This window comes from Spermophilus citellus, assembly GCF_964194105.1.
Source record: "Spermophilus citellus genome assembly, chromosome: 13".
Taxonomy (NCBI): Eukaryota; Metazoa; Chordata; class Mammalia; order Rodentia; family Sciuridae; genus Spermophilus; species Spermophilus citellus.
In genome coordinates this window covers 64761026-64786300 of record NC_138193.1, presented here as the reverse complement: position 1 = coordinate 64786300, position 25275 = coordinate 64761026, and the positions used below count along the sequence as shown (strand labels likewise).

Here is a 25275-nt window from a genome sequence, read left to right as displayed (position 1 = left end):
TTCTCTCCTGAGGTACTAACAGTATAATATAAACCGCAGTTTACCTGTTCTCCATGAGTTTGTATTAACATCCTTAAAACTGATAAAATGTTTTCATATGAATATCATTCTTTAAAAAAAAACCCGCAGTTTAACCAGGCATTCTGAAATTATTACTGCAACTGTACAAACAAGCCAAAGTCGAATTTAATCTTAAAAGAGTTGTTCAAATGAGTGTCTCACTGGCAGTTTGTAATTATCACTAATTCATTTAATTTACTATCCAGTTTACTAGACAGTGGGAGTCGGTTCTCTCTCTCTCTCTCTCTCTTATATATATATATATATTTATATATATATATATATATAATTATTTTATTTATATATATAATTTATTTTATCATATATAATTATTTTATTTTATTTTGTACTGGGGATTGAACTCAGGGGCGCCTAACCACTGATCCACATCCCTAGCCCTTTTAAGTTGCTTCTAAATTGCGGAGGCTGTCCTAGAATTTGTGATCCTCCTGCCTCAGCCTCCTGAGTCGCTGGGATTACATGCTTGTGCCACTGCGTTCAGCACGGTACTGAGTCTTTGCTGGTTTAGAAAGTTGACCGACTGAACCGAACATTCTTTCCCCTCTTTAGTGTCTAACCTCCTAAACGCAGACTTCTCACATTATATAAATGAAACAATTAGTTTTATGAAGAAAAGAGCGCATATTTATTAGCTGAAATAGTATGATAGGAGACGGAAGAGGAGGAAGCAGGCGGTGCTATTGTGTGAAGAAAGCAGCAGGGTTTACAGGCTACTGCCTAACATGGCTCCCCGAGGAGCCAGAGAATGGGGAGGGTAGTGTATTCCCCGCTGATTGATTTGAGAACTAGCAGGAATGGGCCAATTATAAGGAAGTTACTAGTTGTCCCGCCTGCGTTTTTCTCGGCTAATGAAAGCCCAGAGTTGGGTGGGGCCGGGCGCTCAGACCAGTCACAGTGCAGATAGTGTGAATCCGGTTCTTCAGTTTTGAGACTGAGACTGGCTGGATTGGAAGGCACAAGAGCCCAACAGTAACCACAGACATCCCCACCTGCACCTCTCCCCCACCAACTTTCCATTCGGGATTTGGGTTCCTTCATTCTGCAGCACCTGTGCTGGAGACCGAGCCCCAAAATGGCGGGCATGGCTAAGTCTTAGCCACCTGTTACCTAAACAGCTGTCGTTCTCCACCATAAAGTTGCCCTATTTCCCTCGTTATGGGGGGAGTCTACACTACAACCCATCTCTGAGTTCAGGGCTCTTTTCAGAAGGTTTCTTGTTTGTCTATTGAGATTGTGAGCCTCTGTAAAATCCTCTACTTCACCAGCTCCTTCAGACTGCTCTTTGTTTTGAAAGCAATTGCTTCTCACTCTGGAACAGATCCTTTTTTGATTCTAAGCAGAAGCCAGAGGTGGAAGCTCTGAAGCCAGAGAGGTCGCCAAAGTGACAGGATATGCAGCTAGTTCTGTGGCTGCCTGTATCCCTGTTGGGATTTGATGTAAGCCCAACTCAAAACCAAAAAGACAGGTCCACATACTGAATCACTGAATAACGGGAGATTAAAATAAAATAGTAAAATAATGGGAATGAGTGTGGAGGACACGGTTTGTGTGATGGAAGAGTAGTTCATCAGCAATTTTTAAAATTTGCAGACATCTCATAACATAACCTCAAACTATTTAGAACAGAAATGAGCGTATCTACAATAATTTTTTTTAAAATTGGTGCATTATAATTATACAAAACAGTGGCATTGATTGTGATATATTCATATAGGCACATAGCACTTCCCCTCCAGTTACTTTTTTTTTTTTTTCAGTCCGGAGGATTGAACCTAGGGGCACCTAGCCACTAAGCCACATCCCTAGCCCTTTTTCAGTTATAGATGGACACAGTACCTTTATTTTTTATACGGTGCTGAGGATCGAACCCAGCACTTCACACATGCTAGGCAAGTGCTCTACCACTGAGCTACAATCCCAACCCATCCGTATCCCTTTTTATTTTCTATTTTGAGACAGGGTCTGCTGAACTGCTGAAGCTGGCCTTGAACTTTTGATCCTCTTGCCTCAGCCTCCAAGTTGCTGGAATTACAGGCGTGGGCCACAACACCTGGCTAATTATTTTTCATTATAAATGTCTACTTGCGGGGCTGGGGATGTGGCTAAAGCGGTGGCGCGCTCGCCTCGCATGCCATGCGTGCGGCCTGGGTTCAAGCCTCAGCACCACATACCAACAAAGATGTTGTGTCCGCCGAGAACTAAAAAGTAAATATTAAAAAAATTCTCTCTCTCCCCCCTCTCTCACTCTCTCTTTAAAAAAAATAAATGTCTACTTGCATTAAATGATCAGAGAAAGTTGATTGAATCCTCTGACTCTAATAAATGAATATTATCTAATTGTGCTATTCAAATCTTCTATCCCCTTCCATTTGAGACCATGTATATACAAATGTATCAAAAAGGATTACACATAATTAGTTCATAGCTGCTCACTCAAGCTACCAGGTAGCATGTTGATTATCCTGGACTACTTCCCTCACAAAAAGAGCAGTGTTTTGTCCTTACAGGGACAGACACTAGATTGGATTTATCATCCCTCCACACAGTATTTCTGCCTACCATCTGTGTAAACAAAGCTCATGCACTGCCCCAGCCCTGTTTGTGATCAAGGTACTCCAACAAAAAGTATACTAGCTAAAATGTGTGGGGAACGGGCAGAAAGTGGCTAAAACATGGAGAAAGACTAGTTGGATCTTACACTGTTCATGATGAGACAATGATGCTTGGATGATACAGTGGCAATCAATGTTTAAAACTGGAACAAGACAACCTGATTAAAAAAATCCTTTTGATCCTACATACGTGTTTTTTGTGTGTGGTACTGGGGATTGAACACAGGCCTTGTGCATACTAGGCTACCACTCTGTAACTGAGGTACACCCCCATTTCTGCATATACTTTTATTTATAGAAGGAATCCCAGAATGATCGGTGGTTATTCTTAGAGAAAGGTAAGAGATTGTAAAGGGAGATTTTCATGGTTTTTTTTATACCAATGGGCATTTATCAGTGTTAAGTACACTGGACATTTTTTTTCCTTCTAAATACTTTTTTTTTAAAAATTACATCAATGAATAGATCTAAGTAGAATATGGATTGAGGAATGTACCCAGGATTAAGCCTTAAGAAAGTAAATGTATGGGCTGGGATTGTGGCTCAGTGACAGAGTGCTTGCCTGGCACGTGCAAAGCACTGGGTTCGATCCTCAGCACTACATAAAAATAAATAAAGATACTGTGTTCACCTACAGCTTAAAAAAAAAAAAAAAATCAGTGTAAAAGCAAACATTTTTGGCGGGTTGGGGGGGTGGAAGATGTTTTTCAGAATTAACAGACTTGATACAACATCAGGAGGGAATTAACCTGTTTGAAACCAAATGTTTAATTTTTTTCATTGAAGTGTTTCAATACAATTTCAGGCAAATGCAAACTAGAACACAAAGCCCAGGAAGTCAGAGGAACAATCTTCCAGAAAACAAGGAACACCAAGGCCATCGTCTTCCACTTTAATCACAGTAATTGGTGGCCAAAATGGTGCCAGCCAGCCAATGTTATCCAGATTATCGAGTGTTCACCTGAAAAGAAAAAAATTTAGGTTTCAAAACTTATATCTTAAATTTGAAAGATGTTTCAATTATTTCAATTATTCAACCCCTCCGCCCTTGGTACTTGATATTGAATCCAGGGACACTTTTAACATTGCGCCACATGTATCTCCAGTCCATTTTGTTTTTTATTTTGATACTGGGCTGTCCTTGAACTTGCTGTTACCCAGGCTATCCTTGAACTGGCCATCCTTCTCAGCCTCCAGAGTTACTAGGATCATGAGTGTACAACTGCACCAGGTTCTCTCTCATTTGTACAGGTGAAAAACACTATAAGCTTATAACTTTCATAATTAGCAAGCATTTATCATTAAAACTAAACTTGTAGAGCAATTTACAACATATATATACTCACCACGTCATCAATTTTCAGAATGCTCCGGACAGTTTCAGTTGCTAGAGTCAGAGCACTGACTGAAACCAACAGGGGCTGTACAACCATTTCTTCCAAAATGTTAGAAATACCACCCTGCAAATCACCAAAAGTTGATTTTAAAGTGTTTGTAATTCTATACGTTAGCAACCAACCAACTTGTCACCAGTATGCTAAGACCTTTTCAAATCTATTTTTCTCTTGGTTCTAGGTAAGGCTAAGGTAAGATATTCTAAGCTCTTTTCTACATCTTTTTTTAATCCCGGGGATTTAACCCAGAGGCACTTTACCACTGCACTACATCCCTAGACCTTTGCATTCTGAAATGGGGTTTCACAAAATTGTTTAAGGTCTCATGACGTTGCTGGCCTGGAATTTACAATCCTTCCTCAGACCCCAAAGCCACTGAGATTACAGGCCTGTGTCACTACACCCAGCCAACTCCAGAACAACTTCTAGATATGGTTTCCTTAAAAAAATCCCAACAAAATTAGGTAGATTATTATAGTAGTTAAAAAATTCTGAGATCTTGGTCGTAGCTCGGAGGTAGAACGCTCACCTAGCATGCGTGAGGCACTGGGTTCGATCCTCAGCACCACATAAAAATAAAATAGATATTGTATCCACCTATAACTAACCTTCAATGCTTAAATCAATGGTGAGTCTTAATCAGGCCAAGTTGGCCTACTATTCCTTTACATCTCCTATTTCCTATCTTAAAGTCTCTACTACACCATCCTAATACTTAAAAAAAATTTTTTTTAGTTGTAGATGGATACAAGATCTTTATTTATTTATTTTTATGTGGTGCTAAGGATCAAACCCTCTGTCTCATACATGCCAGGTAAGAGCTCTATCACTGAACTACAATCCTACCCCACCACTCTAATCCCTTTTATCTCAGCCTCAAAAAAACAAAACAAACAAACAAACAAAAAAAACCACCCCAAAAGAGTCCCAAAACTTTGCATTGGCTTACCCTCCTGCTTACAAAATTTTACTGGTTCTAAACCACTGGAAGAAAAATGCCTGTCTCAATACTCTAGGGTATTCTCATTCTAGCTTTTTATCTTTCCAACTTTAGTATTTACTATATCACCAACATTGGCCTCTCCCCTGTATACCAGTATGCCCCTCTCTGAAATTTCCTCATCCCCTAACCAAAGTTGTATAATCATAGAAGTTTTTCATAACCAGGTCATACTGTCCTGTGGAGTTCTGTACTATTCAAAAAATAACGTCTTGGATTACTAGTTTCCCCCCATCACATATTGCCTCACTTAAGCATTAATTAAAAAGGGGAATATTATTGCTGTTTCAAGTGTTTATATTACTAAACCAGCTGATGCTCAAGCACAGGAGAAATGGTTAGTATTTATGCAGTATTAGTAATACATTTAGTCTTCACAACATATCTGACATTATTATCTCTATTTTACCAACTGAGGAAATTGAAGCACGAACTAAATATCTTGCTAAAAAAACCATTAATAAGTGGCAGAGTTAATAAACAAATAATATTTCCCAATTAAGGCATCATTTTCATTCTCAAAGGCATCATTAACCCGTAGCAGATCTCATTTTTAAATTAAAAAAAAAAATACTACTTTTCACTACAAAGCCTTCCATTACAATCATAAGATTTTCAATGTTTTTATATTAACATGTTCTGCAATAATTAAAAGGACTTTTGCTATTACCTTTCGAACATTAATGCCTGTAGTTTTTTCTCCTTGGGCATGCCGATTTCTTAGTTCTGTTACTGTAGAAATGGGATTCAGGCCAGCATTTTCAGCTAGTGTAGATGGAATGACCTCCATAGCATCTGCGAAAGCACGAACACAATAGGATTCCATGCCACTCAGTGTTCGTGAATATTCAGTCAATCGTAGGGCCAACTCTATTTCTGGAGCACCACCTCCTGCAATAAGCGCCCTGAAAATACAAAATATGTTTAGCTTATTTTAATCCAACAGAAAGCTATTTTTAATAATTTATGATTTATACTTTAAAAAAAGCCAAAATATAGTTTTGTTTGTTTGTTTTGTTTTTGCGGGGGGAACATATGGATTACTGGGAAGTGAACCCAGGGGCACTTTACTACAGACTCATATCCCCAACTCTCTTTTTTTTGAGACACGGTCCAAGTTGCCGAAGCTATCTGGGTGATCCTCCTGCCGTGTCTCAATCTTTGAGCTGAATAACTGGGATTACAGGTGTGTGCCACTGTGCCCAGCAAAATGTTGTTTCTCTATTTTTATGTGGTTGCTGAGGATTGAACCCAGTGTCTCACACACACACTAGACAAGCGCTCTACCACTGAGCCACAACCCCAGCCCCAAATATAGAAGTTTTAATGTTCAAAATATTATTTAGTTAATGTTAACATTTACATTACCTCTTCTTCACTAAGCAGCGAACAACACACAGGGCATCATGAATGGAGCGCTCAGCTTCTTCAATCACCAGTTTATTAGAACCACGAACCACAATTGTAACAGTTTTTCCAGGGCTTGCACAGCCTGTAATCTTTAGTAAACAACTTTCAGATTAGGTATCTGAGGCAAAGATGAAAAATAAAACCTAAAACCAACCCAGGTGAACGAAAGGTAATTATCATAATAAACACTAGTTACCTTGAGCAGTTTGCCAGAACCATTTAAATTGATCTCTTCAGCTAATTCAGCAGAACCCAGCATGTCAGCAGTGAATTGGTCAATATGAGCAACTGGTTTGGTTCCAATTGTCTGAATCAAAGAATCAAATCCTCAAATTATCACATTGATTTGATCAATGAACACTCTACATAAACAGATGTTAATATTTTACCTTACAAATGAATTCAATGTCTTCTCTTTCAATATCCTTAATCACCATAATCTTCATCTTATTCAGAAAATGTAACGCAAGATCACTAAGAGCATCTCTAAAATACAAAATTAGTATTTAGTTAATACTAATTAAAATACATTTTGCTATTCAAGAGCTTTTTTTTTTGGAGGGGTTGTGGGGAGGGTTACTTGGGATTGAAACTCAGGGGCACTCAACTACTGCCACATCCCCATTCCTATTTTGTATTTTATTTAGAGACAGGGTCTCACTGAGTTGCTTAGAGTCTCACTTTTGTGGGCTCTGAACTCGAGATCCTGCTGCCTCAGCCTCCGAGATTACAGGTGTACACCATCATGCCCGGCTCAATAGCTTTTAAGCTTTAAAATTATTTTATGTTGTTCATATGGCCAATTTTTACATTAAGTTCAAAATTCTAAAATCAATTTCCAATTCTACTGAAAATTATTACAACTGTGAAACTTTTTAAAATGGACTTTCTCCCAATACCACAAACCACGAGAGAATTAGATCATTTTTGTTAATAAGTGCATTTTTGTAATTCAAAGTTTAATGATACTTCATGAATTTAGAAATGTGATTCAGACTCTAGAAATTTACACTTTCCCACAAATTATCTGGAAGGATCCTTTTAACAACCCTATGACACTGAAAAGGTAGATATTACTATCTGTTTCAATTATCTCTGTTGAACTTGCAGATTGAGTTTTAGGTGCCATTTATTCAAGGTCACTAGCTATTATATAACTTGGAACTGTCTTCCAATTGCCCACCAAGGACTCTACAAAAATATCCATAGTACTTTCTGGTATAACAAACCAATGGAGGAAAACAGGAATGTGCCTACCTGTCAGAAAGAAAATATCAAAGGAGGAAAAAAAGGGATCAGTTCACACTTTGGAGAATTCCTTTGATCTATTTACTATCTAAACATTCCCAGGAAAATAAAATTTTAAAAATTTAATTTTTGATATTTATTTATTTTTTAAACAATATTGTTAAATTGCTCAGGCTGGCCCTGGACTTTTTTTTTTTTAATCTTTCTTTTTTTGGTGTAGATGGACATGATACCTTTAATTTATTTACTTTTATGTGGTGCTGAGGATTGAACCCAGTGCCTCATACTTAATAGGCAAGTGCTCTACCACTGAGCTACAACTCCAGCCCTGGCCTTGAACTTTTAATCCTCTTGCCTCAACCTTCTGAGTAGCTGGGATTACAGGTGAGCCCAACTGCATGCAACTTAGCTTTTAAAAAACAAGGGATTTCATTTACTTGTTATTAAAGACCTTGGTGGTACACACCTGTAATCTTAGCAACTTGGGAGGCAGGTTTAGACCAGAGGATCGAAAGTTTAAAGCCAGCCTGAGAAACTTAGTAACATCCTAAGTAACTGACTTAGACCCTGTCTCAAAAAAAATAAAAATAAAAATAAAAAATAAAAAAAAATAAATAAAATAAAATAAAATAAATAAATATATAAATAGATAAAATAGATAGATAGCACTAGGTATGTAGTAGCTCAGTGGTAAAGTATCCCTGGGGTCAATCCCCAATACCAAACAAAACCATGGTCCAGCAAGATTATATACCCCATATTATACTAAAGGGAAAAGAAAACACCTTTTAAAAAAAATTACAGAATTGAGTAAATTTCTTTCTTTCTTTTTTTTTCAGTTCTCGATGGACCTTCATTTATATGTGATACTAAGAATCAAACTCAGTGCCTCGCACATGCTGGGCAAGCACTCTACCATTGAGCTACAACTCCAGCTCAAGAAACCACTTATTAATATTTTTTGTAATATTTATTTTTTTAATTGTAGTTAGACACAATACCTTTATTTCACTTATTTATTTTTATGTGGTGCTAAAGATCGAACCCAGTGCCTCATGCATGCAAGGCAAGCACTCAACCATTGAGCTACAACCCCAGCCCACCATTTTTTATTATTAATAAAAATATAATAATGCTCTAAAATATAGATTTAGATTCACTCTACGTTTCTTGTGACTTACTCAGCTCACCATTTCTTAAAAATACAAAACCAAAAACAAACAAAAAACTCTAGTGGGGGAATCACAGTATTTTGTGTAGTTATAATGCACTAGTAAAAAAAAAAAAAAAAAATAAGGGGGGAAAAAGTAAAGAAATGCTAGTTAGGGCTGGTTCAATGGTAAAACATTTGCCTGGCCTGCAAGATACTCTGGGAATCAGCTAGTAGTTATCCAAAACCAATAATAATTAAGAGATGAACAAAACACAGTCCCACCTTAGGATAGACTTCTGTATCAGAAGGACATTACATCCTGTTTTTTTAATTTGCTTCACTAAATTTAAAATATAGGCTCTCTCTTCTCGCAGTACTCGGTCCATCTGGGCATAGTCGGAAACTACTATTTGATTATCCATCTGTTTAAAAAAAGAACTTATTAATAGTATGTACAGTTAAAGAGATTTCAAGTCAGAAGAATTATAAGTAAAATTATATATAAAGTCAATGAAAAAATCATACAAAACAATAGACATACATAGAAAAGTCTGGAAAAATACACATATACACACACTTCACTCTTTTACTCAACTATACCCACTATTGTCTTATAAAAAAATTTTAAAGCTCAGCACCTACTTGTAATCCTATAAACTCCAGAGGTCTGGTAGGAAAATCATAAGTTTGAGGCAGCCTCAATAATACAGTAAGGCCCTAAGCAACTTAGTGAAATCCTGTCTCAAAATAAAAAACAGAATATATAGCTCAGTGGTAAAGTACTCCTGGGTTCAATCCCTAATACCAAAAAAATAAAACAACAAAAAAACCCAAAACATTTTTGATAATCATGTAAGGAATGGCAATCTTTTTCACATAAATATTCTCTCTCTCTCCACACACACATACTCACCTATAAACAGCTTCAGTTGCATCTGTTTTGCTCTATGGCTTTTCAAAAATTGTACAGGGCACAGCGGTGCACATCTATAATCTGAGCCACTTGGGAGGCTTAGGCAAGTTCAAAGCCAGCTTTAGCAACTTAGTGAAGCCCTAAGCAACTCAGCGAGACCCTGTTGTCTCAAAATCAGTAATAAAGGACTGGGGATATGGCTCAGTGTTTTAAGTGCCCCTGGGTTCAATGCGCACTACCATAAATGAATAAGTAATGATATGCTGAGAAGTAGCAAGGACAAATCCCTTTATGTTACCACATTAAACTACATTAATTTTTGTATGGGTGAAACTTTAAAGAGACAAAATACAAAACAGGAAACCAGTATGGTAGCATAAGGAATTATGAGAGCAAATCTTGAGATGTTAACCACCTCTTTGAGAGAATGGCACTCATACTAATAGATATTGGACTATCTTAAGTAAAAAGCAATTTCTTCATAATGTATATAAGCAAACTGATTTAAGGTTCCATTTATAAGAAACATTGGTAGCAACTGCACAGGTGAAGTTCCTGTTCTGAAAAAGCTAGAAAGAATCTGAAAATTCCACAAACATTGTAACATATTTCCAATCATAATTTATGCTCTAATGTGAAGTATATCACAGAATTTCAATGATTATTCAATTAAGGCTACAGACTTGTCACCAGTGATAACAACACTATTTTTGTCTCAGTTTATGGATCCATTTGAGATTTATAGGTCTTTGTTTTGTTGGTGTTAAGGATCAAACCAGAGCCTTGCATAAGATATGCAATACTTTACCACTGAGCTACCCAGGCCAAGATTTTTTTTTTTTAATCACTAGTATCAACATCCCCCCCCCCCCGCCCCGCCGCACTTTCTAAAGGTGATGAGGAATGATTGAGACCAGTGAGCTATATCCTCAGCCCTTCCTAAAAATTTATTTTGGTACAGGGTGGGGTGGGGGTGGGAGTATTAAACCCAGAGGCACTTAACCACTGAGCCACATCCCCAGCCTATTTAAATATTTAGAGACAAAGCCTTGTTCAGTTGTTGAGGCTGGCTTTGAACTCTCAATCCAAGTCACTGGGATTACAGGCATACACCACTGTGCCCAGCCTTTTCTAATTTTTGAGACCCGAGCTCACCAAGTTGCCTAGGCTGGTCTCAAATACAACTCTCCTGCTTTAGCATCCTGAGCAGCTGGGATTACAACATGTATCACTACATCCAGTAGCATTTTCTATCTTTATTTTAATGAATAAACACCTCAGTTACTAAAAAGTCAAACAATAAAAAGGAAACCAGTTTCATTTGGAATCTACTTACATCAGTTTTGGGAGCAGATAAGCAAAATTGAATAAGCCCAATTTTGGCTTTTTCGACTCTGTTTATGCCCGAATTTGCCACTTTTTGGGTGAGAACTAGTCCTTCCACCAATTCACAGTCATCAATTGTTCCACTAAAAGGAAAAAATAAAATAGAAGTGGTGAAAATCTGAAAGTTTAACCAGTCTTGAATAGATTAAAAATCATCAATCCAATCATCAGCCTCACATTAGTATCCCATTCCCAGAATACTCTGATTTTCTATTGTCTTACCATAATAAGGGAATATAAATAACAGTTTGAGATTCCTATAGGAACATATGTTCTCAAGAAAAGAAAACAAGAAAGCAAGCTTTGTGACTTTCATCTAGGTATTTTTCATTTAACTAGATTTATTTTTGACAATATGAAAGTTATAAGAGACTTATAGAGATGCTTACCCAAGCTTCTTAACTATTTTAATATCTCTTAGGTCTACACTAGTAGCTGTGGCTGGATCAATCACTTTCATCACTGCATTTACACTCATTGGAGAAAGCAGACTTGAATACTGAGAGACAACCTAAAATTATTGAAAAAGAAAAAAAAAAAAACCAGCTTGAATTCTTATCTCCTTTTTTGGGTGGGATGGGGAAATAAAACCACATGATTGGACACTGTATATAAAATTGCCTTGTTCAGCCAGGGGCACAGACTAAAAATACCCATTTGTTTTTCCTTTTTTTTAAAAAAAAAATTAATATAGTATTTGGGACTGTCCCGATTACCAAAAGTTTTATAGGATACCCAAAAGAGCACCCTACTAATTTTATATAGAGGTTTCCTACCTAAAATAAACAATGTGATCAAGTTATGCATGTAATATTGAGGGGCTGGCAAAACAGCTAATGGTTAACATTTATTGGTCACTCATTACATACAGGAAGTGGCTATAGCACTTTATATATTATTTGTTTTGTTTTTGGTGCTGGGGATCTAATCCAGATACTTGTGCATGCAAGGCAAGCACTCTACCAACTGAGCTATATCCCCAGCCCTCACTTCACATATTATTAACCTCATTCACTCACTCTCTTCTTTTTTCCAGGGCCAAAGACTGAACTCAGGGCCCTGTGTATGCTAGGCAAGCACTCTGCCACTGAACTAACAACTGGACTAAAACAGAGGCCAAGTCATATGCCCAAAGTCACACAACTTAGTTGTGAAGCCAGCAATGAACATGAACGGTGTAGATTCTATAACTAGTGCTTGTAACCATTATGCCATATTAGTTCTGGGGAGTATTCAACATCACTTAGTGTCACTAATACTATCTAGCTTTCCACTTAACATTTAAAGAAAATGAACATGTGGATTTAATACCGAAATTTTTATATTATAAATGTTCCCCAAAATGTAAAAGTTCATCACTGCTTTAAAGCTATAACTAAAAACCAAAAATGGGCTTGATACATATTACTCTCTTTTGTTAGCCCTATCGATAATTTAAATTCATAATTTAATCCAATTTAGTTTTACAATTTAGTTACCTAGTCTCTCAAGACTTAACCATTCCATCGGGCTTGTCTCACCTTTGAATTCAATGAAGTGGTTGCACTATTCAACAAAGTTTCTCTGTCACTCAGTTCCACAGGTCGAGACATGTCAGTCAAAACTTCAATACCCTTTTCCAAAGCTTTCTGGAATGACTCGGAAATGATGGTTGGATGAATTCCTGACATTTATGAAAGTCTAGTTATTTAATTGTAACAGATAATCTATGTCATGACTTAAAATTTTTCTACTCATTAAAATATCACTCACAAATACTTTTTCTTTCTTGTGGTGCTGGGGAATGAACCCAGGGCCTCACACGTTAGGCAAGTGCTACAGCTCTGAGTTATATTTATCCCCAGTCCACAAATATTCTTTAAAAAAAATTTTTTTTTTAAGATTGACAGAATGCCTTTATTTTATTCGTTTATTTTTATGTGGGTGCTGAGGATCAAACCCAGTGCCTCCTGCCTGCTAGGCAAGCATTCGCTCTGCCACTAAGCTACAGCCCCAGCCTCCACAAATATTCTTAATACAAACTAATTTATGCTTCTGTTAGAAACATCAAGGTTTATATAAATTTAACTGCTAACCTTGGCTAATAATTTACTTCTACTTAATCTGAAACAAATTCATGTAGATACTGAAGGTTGAGACCAAGTTTTATATTTTTCAAAACATCACACGTCTACATAATAAATAAGAGTAACAGGAAAATCACTACTATGATTAAGCACTATTTACCAAAGAACCCTCATTTTCCCTCCCAAATCATATCTTATCTCACAATCTAAGATTAATAAAAATAATACCACCTCTTCATTTCTGAAAAGTAAAACTCTACTGAGTACTATATGGAAAAAAGAAATGTGGCAAAAACCAGAAGCAAAACAGCAAAATCTAAAATTTCCTGGTAAAAAGAGTAACTATTTCAAATCAGTATTATTTTACTTAAGATAATTTGGCTTCCTCTAAATTTTTAAAATCTTTTCTGCTTTTTTATTCAGTAATAAATTACCTCCTACCTACCTTTCTGAAGAAGCTTGGTACAGGAATCTAAGAGAGAGCCAGCAATGATGACCACTGATGTGGTGCCATCTCCTGCTTCTATATCTTGAGCTTTAGACAGCTCCACAAGCTAAGTGAACAGAACATGGCAAATGACTCAGTAAAAAATGAGAACCCAATAACATCAAATTCTCACATCAATTACAAACTGAAATTAAAGATTCAACATAATTCTTGCCTTCTAATTTGTTGTCTGACTTGGATTTCATTTTAAAATGAAAGCTGTACATTTGTAGTACAAGACATTCTTATAAAATTTTATATAAGGCCATATTATGACTTCTGATTCAGATTGTGGTGTAAAGAGAAGTTCTTAAAAAATTCTCTGAAAAGTTGTCATCGGGCTGGGGATATAGCTCAGTTGGTAGAGTGCTTGCCTTGCATGCACAAGGCCCTAGGTTCAATCCCTAGCATCTCTCTCTCTCTCTCTCTCACACACACACACACACACACACACACGTTGTCAAAAAGCATCAATGGCTGGGCACAGTGGTGCATGCCTGTAATTCTAGCATTTCGGGGGTCTGTGGCAGGAGGATCTCAAGTTCAAATCCAGCCTCTGCAACTTAGTGAGACCTTGTCTCAAAAAACAAAGTGAAAACAAACAAAAAAACCCAAAGCATTGATGTTGCCAGACAGAGTGGCATACATAATCACAGCAACTTGAGAAGCTGAGGGGATACACATCAACAGTAAAGTATTCCAGCACCAAAAAGTATGAAAATTGTATCATAGGTACCACACAGTCTTGCAAGTTATGAAATGAGGCATTCCAGATAAGGATGAAATATCAGTTTAAAGTCCTTTACCAAGCTTACCAGAACCTACCTCATATGAGCACAATCTGATTATTTTTAAAAGTCATCTTTATAAAATTAAAGGGTCTTTTGTTTTGAGATGAGTATCTCACTATGTTGCCACGACTAGACTCAAGGAATTTTTCGGGTTCAGCATGAGTGCCTGGACTACAGGCAGACAAACTATGCCTACCACAACATTTTAATAGATATGGCCTTTTATTACCCCCCCACCAATATGACTTCTCACTTGACATGTGAATCACAATTTTGACCCTTTGTTAAATCAGTATTTTAAATAAATGTCAGTGTAAATTTTGACAGAATTTATTTTATACACAATTAAAATTATTCTGTTGTCTGTTTGGCTGGAATTTTGTGGAGTCCTGGGTTTAATCCCTAGCACTACAAAAACAAATTGTTTTGTTATCTTTCAGCTAATGCTCATTATACTAATAATCTACACTAAAAAAAGATATAATTTATGTTTTTATCTTCTCCTCCTCAACTGTACAGCACATTCTTATGTACAAGGACAAGGTAACTCATGTTTTACCAGCATCACCCTGAAAAGATACACAATTTTCTTAAAATCGTACCTAGTTAACATAAAGAAAAAAATTTACCATGTTTAAATGCTATAATGTAACCAAATAAACAAATTTAACTCTTTACCAAATAAGCAAATTAAACTTTATCAAATATCAAACAATATACTAAAATACACAAATTTCACCTATAATTATACTTACCATTCTGGCTGCTGGATGCAACACTTGCATCTGTTTCAAAATGGTGGCCCCATCATTTGTAATGGTCACATCACCTTTTCCATCTTGAATCTGGAAGTTTTTTTTTAAAGTTATATTTCAATGTGACACCACAAAAGTTCTATTAAATTTAATACTTCAGAGAAATTCATTTATGTCTATACAGAGTTTAATTTCAAATTCTTTCCTTACATTGGTAAAAAAAAATCTAAGAACAGCCTAACTTTACAAAAGAATAATTGGCTTTGTTCAGAGTACTTTGAAAGTAAAGAAATATACAAACACAAGAGAGGACAAAAAAGACACTATAAAGAATCGCTACAGGAGCTGGAGGTGTAGCTCACTGGTACAGCACTTGACTAGCACGTGTAAGGCACTGTGTCCATCTACAACTAAAAATTTTTTAAAAACCACTATGATTTCTGGTTTCATACTAATGATTAGAGAAACACCCTTTCTACCAGAACTCCAAAAAGATAGCACCATGTAATGTGGTTAACACAAGTAGCTTATTTCATAGTATCTTTAAAAAGGGCAAAAGCATTGGTAGGAGACATATGAATTTAGAATCAAGAGGAAATAATAATCTTTATTTCATCCAGAGAATATATTGTTTTCTTTTTTTGGGGGGGTTATTAACTAGCACTGAACCTAAGTGTGTACCATTCAAGTTACTGAAATGTATTTATTTTATACTTTAACTCAACAACATACAAGTTGAAATCCCACAGACCCTTACCAAGGCATCATCTACAGGAACACTGAACTCAAGTCCTGACTCCTGGACATACTTTTCATTTAACTACAAAACAAAGAACTACTTTGTGTATGGACTCTCATTTTTAAAAAGCATTCAACAAAATGTGAATTAAGTCGTGTTCACTTCAAAGTAATCTCTCCTTCCTCTGAACTCACAAGGTACTTTTTAAACAGCACATCTTAACCCTTTGTATTAAGTAGTAAAAATAATGGTGCTTAGTTAAAAGTATTGAATGATTTAGCTTTTTACCATTTTATCCATTCCTTTTGGTCCAAGGCTTGTTCTAATAGCATCAGCAACCGCTATAAAGGAAGAAGAAAAAAAATTAACCCTTCAAAAAGCAGTGTTCCTCCTTTCAAATTATCATTTTTGTCCTTATTAGGGTATGGTATACAACAATTTACTATGTACACTGGAGAAAATTCATGTCTGGGCTGGGGTTGTGGCTCAGTGATTGAGAGCTTGTCCAGCACTTATGAGGCACTGGGTTCGATCCCAGAACCACATTAAAAAAAAGAAAAAGAACAAATTAAAAAAAGGTATTGTGTCCATCTACAACTACATCATTTATAAATGTATAAAGAAAATTCACATCTAATAGTAACATAGGAAAACAATTATTACTTTTTTTATTACTAAGTTTATGATGCTTCACATTTGTGTTAATAGTCATTATGTATAGTATTTATGTTCTGCTTCTGGCAGAATACATTCTAGGGATTCCTTTAAGCATCAAAATGGTACAATCTAGTTATAAGCTGATTGGGGACTGTATTATTTCCTGTTCCTTTAAAAAGGACAAGCCAACAAAAGACTAGATTTTCTAACTTACTATCTAATTCATTTGTTTACTTTTTCTCCCCTCCCAAGAATATATCTCTGAGATCAAAAACTTTAGTTTTAGTAGGGGGCGGTGGTGTACAACTGTAATCCCAGTGGCTCAGGAAACTGAGGCAGGAGGATGGCAGGAGTTCAAAGCCATTCTCAGCAACGGTGAGGCGCTAAGCAACTCAGTGGGACCCTGTCTCTAAATAAAATAAAAAAGGGCTGAGGATGTGCCCCAGAGGTTAAGCACCTGGGTTCAATCTCAGGTACCAAAAACCCAGAAACAAAAAAACAAACAAAAACCCCAAACTTGAGTTTTGTTCAGCAATATGAACATGGTATATATTCATGGCTAACAGAAGAAATTAATATTAACACTGTCAACAAAGCAAACCTCAATGGTATAACTCCTGAAAATGCTATAGAACACTACACACCAACAAAATGAAGACAAAAGCATGTTATGAAACATCTCTAGATATGACTTATTATTTCAAAGTCATGCTCCTACTAATTATCAATGAGAAAGTTTCTATTAATTCACTTACAATTTTTCTGAGCGAAACTAAAACTGAGAAATAGTATTCTCTCCCCTTTTCTTTGACAAGTCCAGGACAAATGAGTAGTTCTTTCCCCTCTTTCTGCATACCACTGCACCTCACACACAGATTGTCTCTATTCCTTTTATTCTCCACAATTAGCAAATGGATTACCCATACAGTATGAACAGTAACACACCACCTTATTTTATTGGTGGTATTGGGGACTGGACCCAGGGATGCTCTATCCTTGAACTACATCCTAAGCCCTTTAGATTTTTTATGTTGAGACAGGATTTCATTAAGTTGCAGAGGCTAGCCTTGAGTTTGTGATTCCCTCCTGCTTCATTCTCCTGAGTTGCTGGGATTATGACCTAGCAATAATAATCTTTAAAAATTTAGCAGTACATTGTATAATTTTAAAACTGTATTTTACTAATTTTGTAAAACTTTGGTGAATACTACAATTTCAGGTGATATACTAGTCCTGTATACCACAATTTTACAAAAGGGACTTAGAATGCTTTGTTATCTATCAATGTGAATACTCTGGAAAATTATCTGTTTTTCATATAAACATAGTACTCTAGACTTCTTATATTTCTGAAAGTACTGGAAGTTTAATAAAAATGATGTGGCATAAGCAGGCTCTTAAATGACTCATGATGAATAGTACTAAAACTATTAGTACTTTTATGTGTGTGCTGTTTTCCTCAATAAATGGTATCCTCATGTTTTTTTTTGTGGTGGCCCCCAGAATTAAAGTAAAAATAAACCCGGTAGAAGTTTTTCTCAGTTGGATTTTGTCAAAAGGATTTTGTCTGACTCAGACAAACTTGTTATGTCCCTTTGCTCTGAGATCTCCTGACTTAAGATCCACAAATTATGTTCTTAGATAATCTAGGTGCCTTATGTTTGAAATGTTAGAGTATTTTTCGCATTTTGTATCTTGTTTATTGAAAATTAACGATAACTTATAATCGTTTGACCATCCCAATGGCCCCAGTTTCTTTCAACATCTTGACCCTTATATACGTAAATTTCAATTATGGCTCCATAGACAATACATGAAATCAACAATCTCAATTTCCAGGAGTATTATTTCTTGAACTTCCAAATGAATCTAAGCATCTGCTCAATCTGACCTCTTCAACTCATTAGCCCCAAACAGGAATATTTTTTTCTTTGACCATTCAGCATCTATATTTTAGCAACATCACATTCCCAATCACTTGGGCTAATGACAGCAAATAGTTTCAAGATGTGACATATCATTCACATATGTGAATGATATATACACACCACATACCTACATGTGTAATCTGTATTATTTATGTGCACACACATATATTATATCATATACACATTCTCATTTAATCCTAACAATAACTCTACAAATTAGTCATTACCTCATTCCACTGAAGAATGATCTGTAGCTGCCAGAGAAAAAACACTTTCCAGGACACTAGATCTTTCAAGATCTGGCGCCAGCCTACCTTTCCAATCTCATTGCTTCTTTGTCATCTTATTCTCCAAACCAAATTACTCACTATACTCAATGCACAACCAGAAGGGATCTCTAAGCCTTTGTTCTCACGTTTCCTTCCACACTTTACTATTTCAACTTGATTTCTATTAATCCTCATAACTCTAAAAAAGCAAACATGTTCCTCTTCAATTTTATGGGTAAGGAAATCTCGGTTCGGAGATTAAAAATCACAAAGTCACATAAATAGAGAATGAAACTAGGGTCTTTTGATCTCCACTACTTGCCATACTATTCTTTAGAGCTAAGAAAGTGTTTCTCGACTAGAGAGATGACACAGACGTAGCTTTCCATAATCACTCTCCAAAAGATGGGTCAGTTCCCTACACCATACAATACAATGTGTCCCGCCCTCGTTTAAACGCGAAAATTACCCAATTAGACCCAATAATTGTGCCGAAGAAAACTTATTTAAACGCGTTGTTGTAAGAATAAGAACGCTCAAAATTACTGTGCAAGCAACGGTCAGTGGGCTCAATAAGCAAATAAGGATTAACTTTTAAGCGTCAGATCCCAAAGAGCCGCTGCAGGCAGTCTTCAGCAGTTTGAACTGAACTGCTTTCGGCTCCAGCGTGATTAACACAAAACCCAGGTGGAAAACAACGGGCGACTAAAATCCAGAATGGATTCCGACCACTCCTTAGGCAGGGTCAGAAATTACTGGCTTAAAAACACACACACACACACACACACACACACACACACACACTCTCTCAGAGAAAGAATCCCTTCATAGTGCTTCCACTGGGAAAAGGCCACCCTGAAATAACAGGAAGTGGGCCATACCCACCCAAGTTCAGGGTGAGAGAGCAGAACTTGACCCCACACTGCTGCGAGGATCAGGCTTGGGGTTGGAACGCGGGGGTGATACCTTTGGCCGCGGAAATGTTGCTGAAGCGGATCTGGGCCGGCTTGTCGCGGTCCTGATAGGCGCCTTTTCCTCGGCCGCCAGAAGCCCCAGCGGGCGCCCCGCTTCGGGGTGCCATATTCTCTGGCATGGCAAACCTGGTTGAGTCTGCCGGAGTTCAGGAAGGACGGATGGACGCGGATTCAGGTCGGCCGGACTAACGGTACGTGCCCACTGCCTTCACGAACCTTCCAGAAAACGGCGCCGGCGCCGGGAGGGGGCGGAGGTGGAGAAGGGGCCTGTCTAGTGGCGCGTCGCCGGCCTGACGTAAGAGGCTGGCCGCCGCGCGCCGATTGAGGTGGTTGAGCGCCGGGATCCCGCACTAGGAGAGTGGGGGCTGCAGGCGCGGTAGGGCGCATTCCCGCGATGCCACAATGACAGCGCGCCATTTTTATAGGCGAGTGTTGTGGACACCACATCTCCTACTCCACCCTCCTCGACTCTGAGGTCCCCTCCTCTAAGCGGCTGGTCCTATAGTAGCGGCCGTGCGCGCTTCAGTCTTCTGCGGAATTGCTAGTTCAGTTTCCCTTTGTTCAGCCGTGCGCCTGACTCCTATTTTATTATCCATTATTATCCATTTTATTCAGTTTGAAAGGGGGTTGAAGGAGACGATTTGCGATGGGTGATGAATGCTTTCCTTTGTTTTAGGTGTTAAGGTTAAGCGGGCGCGGTGGTGCAGCCTGTAATCCCAGCGGCTTGGAAGGCGGAGGCCGGCGGATCGCGACTTCAAAGCCAGCCTCAGTAACTTGGCGAGGAGCTAAGCAACTCAGTGAGACCCTGTCTCTAAGTAAAATACAAAATAGAGCTGGGGATATGGCTCAGTGGTAAAGTGCCCCTGAGTTCAATCCCCGGTACCCCCTTTCCCCCCAAAAGTGTTAAGGTTAATTGTTTCGTACTCGTTGTTATTGGGTGATAGTTAGAAGCTTAAGTATATTCTGGTTAAATGCCAGAGAACTTTTTAAAATTTGTGACCACCTGTCAAAGACTGCCTGTTAGTACAACCCACTCGTCTTCTGTTGGTTTCTCCTACATAACATAGCCACTGACTCTTAGGGAGTTTACTTACCTGCTAAGCAAAATGCTAACGTTTTACAAATTTATCTCATTTAATCCTCGACAATAATCCTGTGAAATAGGTGTCATTATCTTTACTTGGTGGAGTAATGAAGTTCAAGATAGACGAGTAAGTTGATGGAAGCAGTATTCCAATACAGAGCAAAGACTCTGTCATATCTAACCTGCTGAGTTCTCATTACCATTGTATTTGAATTGGGAGATTTTTGTAGGAGGTTCATTCAGTATTTGTTCCCAAGTTATTAAGCCCCCATAAAGTGACAGATGCCTACTATAGGTCCAAGTACGATTGTTCCAAGGAGGTGATCCTGTGATCATGAGGTGTTTGTACACCCATCCAGGCTGTTAGATGTCGGAGATGAACTTCCTAGGTCCCTGTGATCTGTAAGCCTTTGGGATCAACTTATCTTCAAAGAGACAATTTACTTCCATGTAGCACATAAACATTCTATGATTATTTGTTTAAACAACTTACATAATATGATAGAAACAAGTGGGTGATAATGGAGATAGCATTAATTTGAGGGTCTGAAAGTTTGGGTTTGAGTTCCAGCTCTGATGTTTATTTCTATTGAGATGTTGAGCAAGTCATTCTGAGTCTTATTTTCCTCTTCTATAAAATAGGAAGGTTGAATTAGATAATCTATAGAGGCTTATTAAACTGTAGTCCCATTAATGTAAGAAGTAGACCTGTCAGCCTCAGAAGATAGGAAAATTTGAAAGCTGATGTTATTGGTTTCTTGGGACAGTCTCCATGGTTATGACAGTTGCTTTGATTATCTGAAATCTTTCAAGTTATAAGCATTTTTTTTTTCTCTTTTTCCATTGGTTTTATTGTTGTTCCTGGGATTAAACAATAAACAAATGCTTAAATTTTGCTTGTGTTAATGTGTTTATGTACAGGATTCTCCATTAGAACAGCATTTCAACAAACATTAAAAGCTTTTATAGGATACTTTATATAAACAAAAATTGTTGCTATTGTAGGATAGACATTTTAAAAAAAATACTCTTATGGGCTGGGGATGTGGCTCAAGCGGTAGCGCGCTCGCCTGGCATGCGTGCCGCCGGGGTTCGATCCTCAGCACCACATACCAACAAAGATGTTGTGTCCGCCGAGAACTAAAAAAATAAAATAAATATTAAAAATTCTCTCTCTCTCTCTCTCTCTTCTCTCTCTCTCTCTCTCTCTCTCTCTCTCTCTCTCTCTCTCTCTCTCTCCCCTCTCTCACTCTCTCTTTAAAAAAAAAAAATACTCTTATGATTGGGGATGTAACTCAGTGGGAGAGTGCTCACCCAGCATGCCATAGGTTCAATAGGTTCATGCCATAGGCCATAGGTTCAATCCCCAGCACTGCAAAAAACAATAACAACAAACTCTCCTAACAGATCCATGCAGATATAGGAGAATGTAGGAATGTTGTCAATAAACAATGGCTTTATAGAATTTCTTTAATGTTTTGTAAAATAGGTTTTACAAAACAACACTTGACCAACCATCCAAAATGAGGATTCTCTCTTGAATGGATAACCTATCATGTCCTAGACCTCTCTGGTAATTGCAATGAGCTAGATATTGGTACAAAAAAAAAATTTTTTTTTAAATATTCTCATTACAACAGTATTTCATGTACATTGTAGACATTTAGAAAAATCAGGTAAGCAAAAAGAAGAAAATAAAAACCATTCTGTTACTGACAGATACATACTAACTATAAAGCCAGGTGTGGTGCACACCTGTAATCCCAGCAACTCTGCAGACTGAGGCAGGAGGATTGGGAGTTCAAGGATAGCCTCTCGGCAACTTAGTGAGACCCTGTCTCAAAATTTAAATTTTTTTTTCCCCCTAGGGATGTAGCTCAGTGGTAAGTTCCCCTGAGTTCAATCACCAGTACTGCAAAAAATGAAATTAATTCTAGGGGAAGAAATATATCAGATATTTTTTAATATAAAGACTATCTTGCCTTTGGGCTAAAGTTGTGGCTCAGTGGTAGAGTGTATGCCTAGCACATGCAAGGCCCTAGGTTTGATCTTCAGCACCACATAAAAATAAATAAAATAAAGGTATTGTGTCCAACTACAACTAAAAAATAAAAGAAAAAAAAAGAGACTATCTTGCCTTCAAATTACTATCTTGAAAACCCAGATGAACTTTAATTAAAGCAGTCTAGTGATTCTTTTTTAAAAAATATTTTTATGTGTAGATGTACAAGATATCTTTATTTTTATGTGGTGCTAAAAATCAAACCGAGTGCCTCATATGTGCCAGGCAAGCACTCTACCACTGAGCCACAACCCCAGCCCTCTATTAGTGGTTATTAATAGACTGCCAATGCTTTGAAAGGGCATTTCAATTGTTACATTAATAGAAGAGTAGGGGTAGCACAGGCATGTGGCTATATTATATATCTTCTAGTCACCTAGTATAGTTGTGTCTAGAGGCCAGGGATATGAGGAGACATCCTGCCATGCAGGGGGACATCCATGTAAAAAAACTGTTTGTTATGATTTGAGCCTAAACTGAACTCCTTTTTACATAGAAACAATGTACTTTTAGATTGATTTTAATATATACGGACATTCCAGTTTTCCAGGTTTGTAATTACTACATTAAGTGAGAGAAGCTTTAGTTTTTGGTAAACTTTACCAATCTCTGTTTCAGAATATCATTGTTAACAATAGCAATTGCTGTCTCTTTAGAGTCACCAACACTGCACAACTTTATCAGTTTGCATCAGCAGAAATCACAAGTTGTTCTACATGAAGATGTAGGCTTTGTGTTGTTAAGATTTCTACAAAGTAGGCATCTGTGTTGTTAAGATTTCTACAAAGTAGAACAGGACAGAATACAATGGGAATATTGGAGTTTGGGATAAAAACACTCCTCCTCTTTAAGTTCTTTTTTCTAGTTGTAGATGGTCACAATATCTTTATTTACTTTTTTTGTGGTGCTGAGGATTGAACCCAGGGCCTCATGCATGAGAGGTAAGCACTCTACCACTGAGCTACAAAGCAAGCCCAGCCCCAACAGTATTTATGTTGATCTTTCAGATGTAATTAAAAAAAAAACTATAGTCATTGCTAGTACACTTTTTTTTTTGGTACTGGGCATTGAACCCAGGGGCGCTTAAACACTGAGCTAGTGTTTCCAGCCCACCCTCCTCTCCCACCGCTTTTTTTAAATATTAATTTTTTAGGTGGAGTTGGAGACAATGCCTTTATTTTATTTATTTATATGTGGTGCTGAGGATCGAACCCAGGGCCCCATACACACTAGGTGAGAGCTCCACCGCTGATCCACAAACCAGCCCATCTCCAGTCCTTTTAAAGAAATATTTTATCTGGAGACAAAGTTTTGCTGAGTTGCTTAAATCCTTGCAAAAGTTGCTGAGGCTGACTTTGGACTCAGGATCCTTCTGCCTTAGATGCTGAGCACTGGGATTACAGATGTGCGTGCGCCACCAGGCCTGGCTGCTAGTACACTCTTATCAAATCATTAATGCAGTATCGGTTGTCTGTGAGAGGAGTCTTTGATTTTTCACATAGAAAAAAATTTCATTTAAGACACATTTACATCTTTTGTAAGTCACTGTTTCATATTTCTTTGAAAAAAATTTCAGGCACATATTATATGTCTTCCAGTCACCTCGTGTAGTTGTGTCTAGACACACATTGTAATTAATATAATATGAATTATTTCCTTTTTAAAATTCTAAATTATAACCAGGTCATTATATTAATTTAAAAAACTTTTTTTGTAGTTGTAGATGGACAGCATGACTTTATCCTATTTATTTATTTTTTTATGTGGTGCTGAGAGTCGAACCTAATGCCTCACATGTGCTAGCTAGGCAAGTGCTCTGCCTCTGAGCTACAACTCCAGCTCCATTACATTAATTTTTGGAGAGTCAATTCACATATTTCCCAATATTTCTCATTCCTCTCTCCCCCAGTCTTTGGCAACTATTACTGTCTCTATGGATTTGCCAATTTTGGACATTTACTACAAAGGGATTATCCAGTATCTGGGCTTTTTTCATTTAGCCAGATACTGGATTTTTTTTTTTTTTCATACGAAGGATTGAACCAGGGGTGCTTAAACACCCCAGCCTTTTCTATTTTTTAAATTTTGAGACAGGGTCTTGTTGAGTTTCTTAAGGCCTCCTGCTAAATTGCTGGAGCTAGCTTTGAACTCACGATCCTCTTGCTGGAGTCACTGGGATTACAGTTGTGCCATCGCACGTTGCTTGGATTCCTTTGTTTAGTGTTTTTAAGGTTCATTTATGTTAGCATGTATCAGTATTTTATCT

The 25275-nt window shown here is 37.3% G+C and overlaps 1 protein-coding gene across 1 annotated transcript; it reads right to left on the bottom strand.

Moving 5' to 3' along the window:
* Nucleotides 1-3437: 3437 nt before the first annotated feature.
* CCT4 (chaperonin containing TCP1 subunit 4) lies at nucleotides 3438-20125 on the bottom strand. Its single transcript, XM_081264320.1, has 14 exons — nucleotides 19856-20125; nucleotides 16324-16376; nucleotides 15297-15386; nucleotides 13709-13817; nucleotides 12718-12860; nucleotides 11587-11708; nucleotides 11148-11280; nucleotides 9181-9320; nucleotides 6887-6983; nucleotides 6694-6804; nucleotides 6456-6586; nucleotides 5758-5992; nucleotides 4040-4153; nucleotides 3438-3654 (listed from the first exon to the last, which is right to left on the bottom strand). The coding sequence occupies exons 1-14, from the start codon at nucleotides 19980-19982 to the stop codon at nucleotides 3640-3642; spliced, it is 1620 nt and encodes a 539-aa protein (XP_081120446.1). The 5' UTR covers nucleotides 19983-20125; the 3' UTR covers nucleotides 3438-3639.
* Nucleotides 20126-25275: the final 5150 nt, after the last annotated feature.